The sequence below is a fragment of the Alexandromys fortis genome, unplaced genomic scaffold, assembly GCF_014885135.2.
Source record: "Alexandromys fortis isolate MF-2015 unplaced genomic scaffold, M_Fortis_MF-2015_v1.1 scaffold_229, whole genome shotgun sequence".
In the NCBI taxonomy this organism is placed as follows: domain Eukaryota; kingdom Metazoa; phylum Chordata; class Mammalia; order Rodentia; family Cricetidae; genus Alexandromys; species Alexandromys fortis.
This window is the reverse complement of record NW_026068122.1, coordinates 1,446,606-1,457,374: the sequence shown is the minus strand read 5'-3', so window position 1 is coordinate 1,457,374 and position 10,769 is coordinate 1,446,606. Positions and strand designations below refer to the sequence as shown.

Genomic DNA, 10,769 nt, shown 5'->3' with positions numbered 1-10,769 from the left:
CCTTGGACTTCCCACAGGGATGGGAATCCTGACTGCTCTTTGGACTGGAGAGGGAGGGGGAGGGGAATGGGAGAGGGGAGGAGGTGGAAATTTTTAATAAATAAATAAATAAATAATAAATACTGTTTGAAGTAGTAAAGAAATTTTCCCTTGTTGGGGATTGCAAAATAATCCTGAAAAATATAAAAAGAAGATTCTATTATTATTTAGTTTCTAAGATAGGTTTACAAAAAAATTAGACCCCACAGTGTACAAAATAGGAGAGATCAATTGCAGGCAGTAATTTTCAAATACTGCTAGGAGATCTTTTTTTAAATCTATGTTCCACTATTGGAGTAAAACCTGATAGACTGAATAATTTGTTCAAAATCTTAAGTGATGACTATTACTTAAACTTTCCCAGGAAATTATCAGCTGAAATTGGGGGAGAATTGGCTTTGGTGGAAGAGGAATTACAGAATGTGGATCAGAATCTCAGCTACATTCAGATTATATTACCCTCTAAGAATTATCATACAGGGATTTTAATGTATAGAGAAGACATTATCTTAGAAAGGATCTTATTACCACATGAACAGGGTAAAAAATTGAAAACTTACGAGAAAAATGTTTCTGAGTTGACACTAAAAGGGAAATTGAGACTTCATCAATTAGCAGGAATAGACTCAGCATAAATTGTAGTACCTCTTACTAATGATTAAATTGAAAAGTTATGGGCAGAAAACCTACTTTGAAAAAGAACTTGCAGTATTTTTTGGAAGGGGGGAGATAACAACAAATATCCAAAAAGTAAGATAATTTAACTTACAAAAAACTAAGTGGATCCTTCCTCAGACTGTAAAGGTAACAATGGTATCTGAATTTCTTACATTCTATACTTATGCAAATACATCAGAAAGGCAGGTTACACAATATAAAATTTAAGAAAAGTGGTTCAAAGCTCTTATGTTTTTGTCCAAAAGTCAAAATTATGTGCTATTCTTATGGTACTAATAGATTTTTTAGAACTGCTTAACATATTTTTGCAATATGCAGGAAGAGTTGTTTTGCACATTGAAACTGCTGAATTTATACTGCATGATACAGGATTAACTTTATTATTTATACGATAACCCTAAATAATCAGGAATAAAAATCATCCTGTATATATAACAAACAACTGATCACATATGGGTCTGCCAGACCCTCTAGCACAAGGTAATGAACAAATTGATCAACTATTGACAGGAAATGTGCTGGAGGCTTTGGAATTTTGTAAAATACATTATGTCAATAGTAAAGATTTTTTAAAATAGATTTTTTTATCACTTGGCAACAAGCCAGGGAAATTATAAGGAAATGTTCTACTTCGATGTTATACAAAGAAATTCCGCTACCTGCAGAAATTAAAATGAATGATATTTGTTTGATAGATGTGTTCCATTTTGTAGGGTTTGGATATTTAAATTGTGTACACTATACCATTGATAGCTATTCAATATTTCAATGGGAAACTGCTTTAAGTTTAGATAACACTGATTTGGTAATCACACATTTGCTGAAAGTTATGGCCACCATGGACATACCTGTATAAATTAAGAGTGACAACATTACAGCATGTGTTTCTAAAAAAATGAAATAGTTGGTTTCTCCTCAAAATGTAAAGTATATTATAGGAATACCACATAATCCTATAGAGCTAGCAGTTACAGAAAGTTCAAATCAAACTCTAAAGTATATGATAAATAAACAGAAATGGGTAATAAAGACCCTCAGAAATACATTGAAAGACATATATCTAAAGGTTTTAGATCATGGCAGGGAATGCCCATGCTAGACCAGGGCATTACTTTCTTCTTGACACTGTGGTGGATGGAAAGCCAGGGTTTTGTCTAGCATGCTAGTGGCATTGGGCAAGACATTTGAGCCTCATGCCTTGGAACTCAGGTTCCTTACTCCTAGCTTGCTGGGAGATAGAAAGGAAGTTCCAATAATGCTGTTAAATAAATATTTTCTTTTAAACAACAGTGACATAGCATAAAAATTTGTTTCATTATTGTAAAGCAGTACATTAAAAAGTAACTGGGTACTGAAGGAAGTCCTAGCAAATATAAGAAGTCACAGTGAGGGTCCTTGCTGACCACCATGGCTTTACAAAAGAAAATGATAGGAAAGCCAGAAAATTCATCAAGAGAGACATTAGATAGATACTCCCAAATTGTCAGTCCATCTCAAGACAAATGGAGATGGGAACACAGCACAGCAAAATTGATGGTCCCCAACAGCAGCAACTCCAAAAAAGAAAAATTAACAAGGAATGTGTGTCCTGAGTAACCATGAGTTTATGCAATAGACAAAGATAGATAAACAAAGACTCCAGTGGACAACCGGCAACTGTGAAGATCATATCAGTGATAGAAAAACAGGTTATATAGTGGGACAAAGAAGATTCTCCAGAACAATGTCCCTTTTACGGGCTCAAAGATTGCCTGTGTAGAAAGCAGAATGGTCACTTCTTGTTTCAGTCATGTTTTGGGTCCAGCCCAAACACGAGGTGGGGAGTGAGAGATGTGGTGGGATGGTCCAGAAGGCCAAACTCGATAAATAAGTACCTATGAATGCAGATTCCCAGGTTTTCTTAATGAGATCTTCCAGTATGTCTACCACATTGGTCCAAACACGATCAAACACTTCTGCTGCCACAGCATCTCAGATACAGTCATGAGGGGAGATGGGAGGAAGCCCGTGTCAATGCCATTTCCTGTCATGCAGTGTTGGGTTTTGTTCCAGATGCTCATCTCTACTAAGGATAAAACCCACTCTAATTCCTAGAATAGCCATGGTAAAGAATGAAATAATTATCTATGTGTTTTTAATCTATCATCTACCTATTATCTATCTATCTATCTATCTATCTATCTATCTATCATCTATCTATCTATCTATCTATCTTATTTCTTTATATCTATCACCATCTATCCTGTATTACATGTTTCTTGTAAACATCCCATTATTATTTTAAAATATACAATTTTAATTTGCCAATTAAAAGTAAATAAAACTGGAAAAAAAACAAAACAGAAAAGTAAAATGACAAATTCACTGATATTTTATTCTTTTTCTCTTAAATTGATTTTTTTAAATTTTTATTCTGATCTTTGTTATTTCCTTAACTATCTGGAAGCTTGGCTTCTTCTATTTTTTTCATATGTGACATTAGCTTACTGAAGGTTCTCTTTATTGCTATATCTTCCTACTGTCTGACTCTATAATGTGCATTGTATGGGCATGTGTGCCATGGCATGTGTCCCATGGCATCTTCGTGGAAGTTGGAAGGCAGCTTAACACGGGTAGGCTCTCTCCTTCCACTACAGGATCCAGGGAACAACCTCAGTTCATTAGATTTGCACAGCGAACTATTTAACTCAATGATTCCTCTCACCAGCTCAGGCCCTTTACTTCTAAACACAGGCATTTAGTGTTGCAACACCCTCTTTTCGAGTTTGAGGCTTTTTTAATGAGGACATTCAGTCTGAGGATTCATTGGGACAGGATGGCCAACTTGGTCTGAGGATCTAGTAAACTTAAGAACTAGTGGCTGGTTACTCTGTTTCTTTCAATATTAACCCCTATATCTGACTTTGGATTTTATTACTAAGACCAATTAAAATCTGTGCTACTCCACGCTTACTACAAAGTGTGAGAAAAACTCTTCATTGAGTACATTGAGAACCCAGGTGCTAAAGACACATTGTTAGCATTATGTCTTTCCTTTATTTTTGACTAAATTATCAAAGTGAATGTTCTAACATTCATCTATTTACAGGCCTGATTGTGTTACTTATTGTCATATATGTACTGGCTTTATACTCTATGGTGATATTTCATATAATAGTTTGAATAATTTATTCATAATGATTCCACGCTTCTCAATCTTTTCTTCCTTCCTTGACATTCTTCCATTATAATTCCTCATTAATTACTGTATTTTTCATTGTATTTTTAGTTTTAAAGCCTGTATTATCACTTCCAAAACGGAAGGTAACTGATAGGAAACTAGATATTGAGTATTCTAAAAACAAAATTGATATTTGTAAATCAAGGCACTTGGCTCATTTTAATGAAATACAAAAACAGTGTTTACATAAAAGTTACTGCAATTTCATTGTATCCAAAATTCAGTGCCCTAAAACTTGAATATCAGTTTCATTTTCTTTACCTTTTAATTGATTTTGGGAATTATCAAACAAATATGATTACTTTATGCCCATATTTTCTCATTTCCTTTAATCTCTATTAACTACTTTCTTGCTGTATTTTGTATATCTTAGAAAAATACAGCATCTATTAATGCATAGATAACCACATAATATTGCATAAAATTTGTTGTCTTGGCAACCATACTTCTCCAAGTTGAAAGACTTAGAACTTGTAAGGTTACAGCAAAATATCATTAGATATGAGCATGTAAAACTGCTTTAAGTAGCCAAAGTTCTCAAGGATTTGTTGGAAGGGAAAATTTGTATGATATACTTTTTTTTCAAACACAATAATTACATAGGCACATCTCCCTGTACAATCATCAAAAATATGTGCTACTAAAACAATCAGACAAACAATCCTTAAAAGAGAGGATGAGATGAAAATGATACAACAATTATTTTATGAAGTACTCAATCTACAAGAATCAATTTGTAAACCAGGTCCCTCTTTTGGATGATGGTCCCTCTAATCATCCCTAAACGTGGCACTATTACAGTGTACTTTCTGCTTTGACCAATGTTGTCAAGTGTCTTTCATGTCAGTGTGTTTAATAGATATTGACAACAGAAGCTTCTGTCTTTGAAAGTTTTCCATAAACAGGACCAAGTATTTGAAAAGAGTTGGGATTTCACAGTCCTTGGGGTTCCCTAGCCTCCACCTTCTCTTGCACTCAATCCAAGATCTCAATAATAAAAAAATATAATTTCTTTAATTTTACAAATATTTTATAATTTTTACATTAGTGTTTTGTATGTGTTCTAATAACATATATGTTATAAGATGAGTCACATGGACCAGGAAGAGGCCATATCAGGAAAAGTCACTTGTTGCAAGGAATAATAAGTGAGTCAGACTCTGTTGGTGGAAGGGGAGACCAGCTCCTTGAAATTATCTTCTGACTTCCACACATGTGCTGTACATTGGGTTAGTATACATATATAGATATGCCTAAATACATGTTCACATGTAAACACACATAAATATATGTAATAATTTTGTTTATATTTCATTTAAATTATTATTTATTTCACAGTTCTATCACTTACTGTTTATTTAAATTTTAAAAATCTACATATAACTGTGTGTGAGTGGGTGCAATGGATATCTGGCTTAAAGTCCTTCAGAGTTAACATTGGCAATATATTCTTCTTTATAAAGAGAACAAAGAAGAAATGGTTTGAAAACATGTATTTACAAAGAACTAGAGAGTACCATCAACCCAAATTCAAAAACCTCAAAGTAGTTTATTTGGGTCCTAGAGGCCCCTCAATGGAAGAATGGATAAAAAAAAAAGTGTGGAATATATATGCATTAGAGTACTACTCAGCGGTGAAAAACAATGACATCTTGAATTTTGCATGTAAATGGATAGAAATAGAAAACACTATTCTGAGTGAGGCTACCCAGACCCAGAAAGATGAATATGGTATGCACTCACTCATAAGTGGATTCTAGCCATAAATAAAGGACACTGAGCCTATAATTCGTGATCCTAGAGAAGCTAAATAAGAAGGTGAACCCAAAGAAAAATATATAGTTATCCTCCTGGATATTGAAAGTAGACAAGATTGCCAGGAAAAAATTGGGAACTTGGAGGTGAGGGTAGGGTGGGCGTAAGGGGAGATGGGGAGAGAGAAGGGAGAAGGGGAGGATGGGGAGAGCTTGGGGGAATGGGACAGTTGGGTTGGAGGAAAGGTGGATATGGGAGCAGGGAAGTATATATCTTAATTAAGGGAGCCATTTTAGGGTTGGCAAGAGACTTGACTATAGAGGGGTTCCCAGGAGTCTGAGGATATGTCCCCAGCTAGTTCCTTGGGCAGCTGACAAGAGGGCGCCTGAACTGGCTCTATCCTATAGCCACACTGATGAATATCTTGCATATCACCATAGAACCTTCATCTGGCAATGGATGGAGATAGAGACAGAGACCCACACTGGAGCACTGGACTGAGCTCCCAAGGCCTAAATGAGGAGCAGATGGAGGGAGAACAGGAGCAAGGAAGTCAGGACCTCGAGGGGTGCGCCCACCCACTGAGATGGTGGGGCTGATCTATTGGGAACTCACCAAGGCCAGCTGGACTGGGACTGAAAAACATGTGATCAAACCGGACTCTCTGAATGTGGCTGACAACGAGGGCTGACTGAGAAGCCAAGGACAATGGCACTGGGTTTTGATTCTATTGCATGTACTAGCTTTGTGGGAGCCTAGTCTGTTTGGATGCTCACCTTCCTAGACCTGGATGGAGGGGGGGGGGGACCTTGGACTTCCCACAGGGATGGGAATCCTGACTGCTCTTTGGACTGGAGAGGAAGGTGAGGGGGAGGGAAATGGGAGGAGGTGGAAATTTTTAATAAAAAATAAATAAAAATAAAGTTTACAGTGTGGTCAATAGGCCAGGAGTGCTGGTGGAGACTTTTCAGTGATACTAACAATTAGGCTGATCAAAAATGGAAGAAAAGGAAGGGCTTATGGCAGTTAGGAGAGATACAGATCACAGAATTAACGTATTTCGTACTTTGACATGGACTATCTAAGGATCATCACTTTACAAACTGAACAGTCTCCAGTCTGGATTTACTTGGGGTTTCTTTTTCGAAAATTACCAGTTTGTTACTCTGTTATTAACATTGCACATAATGTTTTTTTGTATTAGGAAAAGAAGCTTCTTAATTCAAGATAAAATTAATGACCCACAAGAGATTGGATTTGCTTTCATCTGATTTAGATCTAGGTTTTCTAATCCTCAGATCTGGAATATTTAAAATATGCCTATGTAACTAATATTTGGTATACATAAATTAAAAATAACTTCAAATTCCACTCTCATTTTCTTAGTTAACTTTCTATTGCTATGACAACACACCATAATGTAAGCAACTTATTTTAAAAGCATTTAATTTGGAGCTCAATGTCCAAGAGAGCTATAGTCCATGACCATCATGTCAGGGAGCACAGTACCATGCAGGCAGGTAGACAGTCAGACATTACTCTGGAACAGTAACTAAGAGGTCATATTTTATTCATATGCTTTATCCATGAAGCAGAGGGAGAAAGAGAGAGGGCGAGGGAAAGAGAAAGGAGAGGGAAATCTGTGGGTTTACTGGGAATGGTGTGGGCTTTTGAAAGTTCAAAGCCCACTACCAAAGGATGCACATTCTATTACAAAGTCATTCTTAACACATCTCAAACCATTCAATCAAAACAAATGCAAAACAGTCATTTAAATACATGAGTTTATGGATGTCATTCTTAATAAACAATTATATTTCATTTCCTGACCCATAGACTGTAGCCATATCATAATTCAAATGCATTGGGTTTAACCTCAAAAGTCCCTGGTTATCTTTTACAGTTTTCAACACAGTTTAAAATTGTAGTCTCTTTTAAACTCAAGACAGTCTTTTATTTGTATTCCTTTCTAAAATCACTATGAGGTAAGTCTATTCCCAATTTTTTTAAGAAACCACCATATTAATTTCCAAAGTTGCTAGACAAGTTTACACATCCAACAGGAGTGGAGGAATCTTCCTCTTGCTCTACATCCTCACAAGTATGAGCTGTCACTTATGAGTTTGATTATAGGCTTTCTGACAGGCACAAGATGTAATTTCAAAGTTTTTTGATTTGCATTTCCCTGAACATTTCTTTAAACATTTCTCAGCTATTTTGGTTTCCTCTCTTCAGAATTCTTGGTTTATTTCCATTTTACAGTTTTGGCTTCTTTGTCAAAAATCAGGTGTACATAGGTGTGCGGATTACTGTCAGGGTCTTCTATTGGATTTCATTGGTTCATGTTTCTGTTGTGGGAGTCAGTTGTGTAGCCTGTTCTATTTGTGGGGCCCCTGGAAGTGTGACCAGGATCTATCCCTGATGCAAGAGCTGGCATTTTAGAACCCATTCCTTATTGTGTATACCTTTCCCATTCGTGATGCATGGGAGGAGGAGGTTGTTCCTGACTTAACTGAATGTTCCAATTTTTCTTGATGTGGGAGGGCTTACTCTTTCTGAGAAGTGGAAGGTGAATGGGTTGGGAGTAGGTAGGCTACAAGGTAAAAGCAAAAAGCCTAAACATAAGTATATAAAAGGAGTGCTGTGCATGTGACTGGGGAAGTGGATAATAGGAGTGGGAGAGAAGTTAGAGTTCAGGAACATTAGTCAGATGCAGTCAGCTTATTGCAGATATTAATAAAGAACAAATTTCACTAGGGAAAAATTGTAACTATAAATGTTACATTGTTAAATCTATAAAAATAGCTGAGATAATATTTTAGGAGAAAGATACCAAAACTTGCAAGTATATTCTCCATATGCCAAGATGCATGAACACACATAAGCCTTGCTTATCTCTAATATGATTTCAGTAAAGCATGATGCAAGTATTTGCATGTTTTTACTAGTTTATGTTATGGGAAAATATTTAGCTTATTAGGATACACATACAGATTGATTGCAACCTAGTTCATGAAATATTAGGACAGGATATTCAGAGAATTATCACACCATTTTTTTAGAATTACACTAGATGTCAAACTGTTATAAATGTGTATGCATATAGTTTTATAAGCAAATGCCAGACATTATCAAATGGCAACTAACATGATTAATCTATACACATATGTGTAAACATATGTACCTACATATACACATAATATATTATATTCAAAAGCATATAATTTTACCACACTGAACTACTTTCATAATGTAAAGTAAAATCCAGTTCATAAAAGGAATTTGTGGACTGAGGAATGTTTATTCTAATATTATAAACACTGCCATTTTAGTTATAGAACAAAGGGGATAATGACTTCATTTGATTAGGTACAATTAGAAAAATGGCAGAGATTAGGTCAATGCAAGGCAACGAGCATGATTAGATTTGTAAATCACTTTCATTTCTAAGACTATGTAGACCTTGACATAACTTCAGTATCTCTTGCAATGATGTTAGAGTTAGGATTGGAATTTTGAAGAATAATTTAAGAATGATTTAATGAGAACTTTGTAAATAATAATTTAGTTAAAATGATACGCACATTGTTGCAACAATTTGACATGATTAAAATATTGCAGTGATTATTATTTTTTGATCATTATTTGTCTAACATTATCATCATCTAATCTTCAGAGACAAATACAATGTAGATAATACTCTTTCTAAGTGGTAAAAGTCTAAGTGTTAAACTTCTGAATGTAATTTCATAGTAGTTATTTTCATAGCCATATATTCTTACAACAAATGCCATGCAAAAATAAGTAATATATGCAGCTTTGTGGTCAAAATACAGCTAAAATATTATGCACACAATTAATTTTCTTCTGAGAAGAGGTGTCTGAAAATTAACCCCAAATTTACCTGTGACTTTTCAGCTTAATTATGGCATTTTTAATATCATTATTTCTTAATGTATAGATTGCTGGATTCAGGAGCGGCGTGATGATTGTATAAAACACAGCAAGAAACTTATCCACCCATGTGATGCTGACTGGCCACAGATAGATAAAAATGCAGGGTCCAAAGAATAGCACAACCACTATGATATGGGAGGTGCAGGTAGAGAGTGCCTTTGACGAGCCTTTTGATGAGCCATCTTTAGAGTGAAGCCGAATAGTCAATAGAATGTAAGTGTAAGATATCAGCAAGAGAATGAAACAAGTTGTTGCTAAAACACCACTGTCAGCATTTATCAAGTTTCCCAGAGTATCAGTATTCATGCAGGCTAATTTCAACACCAAAGGAATATCACAGAAAAAGCTGTCTATCACTCTTGGACCACAGAAAGGTAGTTCCAAAATCAGGATCAGTTGACTAATGCCATGCACAAACCCAATGATCCATGATATCACAACCAGCCAGATACACTTCTGTCTGTCCATGATGCTGGTGTAGTGGAGTGGCCTGCAGATGGCCACATAGCGGTCATAGGCCATTGTTACAAGAAGAACCATCTCACCCCCTGCAAAGAAATGCACACAAAGGATCTGGCTCATGCAGCCCCAGAAAGAAATGGTTTTATTTTCTTTTAGGAGGTCTGTGATCAGTTTGGGTGTATTTACTGATGCAAGGCAGAAGTCAACAAATGAGAGATTGGCTAACAGAAAGTACATGGGAGAATGGAGATGATGATCAGTGATGATTAATATCACAACAAAGAGGTTGCCTGCCACAGTCATCAGGTAGAGGATGGAAAATGGCAGCAGGAGAAAGATCTGCAGTTCCCTTGAAGTACAAAGTCCCTGAAAAATAAATTCAGACACTAGAGTCTGGTTTGCTTCTCCCATTTGTGCTCCAATGGATGTGAGAGAAAGAGCATAACAAAGAATTCCTGAAACAGAAACAAAAACTTTTATTCTGAGTAATATAAGGGCAATATAAATTATATCTGCACATTATGACCAGTCAAATTTTTAATAAATGTTGCTTTTTGGTAGATTGTGTATAATCATGGAAGGTTTCTAAATGTAGATTGATGTGTCAAAATCTTTCTACATCTAAAAGACAATATTTATTGGCATCAATATGAGTATA

At 35.6% G+C, this 10,769-nt stretch overlaps 1 protein-coding gene across 1 annotated transcript; it reads right to left on the bottom strand.

The window, feature by feature from the left end:
* Positions 1-9,592: 9,592 nt before the first annotated feature.
* Positions 9,593-10,522, bottom strand: LOC126490466 (olfactory receptor 4K3-like). Its single transcript, XM_050125403.1, has one exon. The coding sequence runs from the start codon at positions 10,520-10,522 to the stop codon at positions 9,593-9,595; it is 930 nt and encodes a 309-aa protein (XP_049981360.1).
* Positions 10,523-10,769: the final 247 nt, after the last annotated feature.

Bases quoted from the DNA above. Each gene is read 5' to 3' on its own strand.
- LOC126490466 (XM_050125403.1), bottom strand. From the start codon at position 10,522: ATGGGAGAAGCAAACCAGACTCTAGTGTCTGAATTTATTTTTCAGGGA.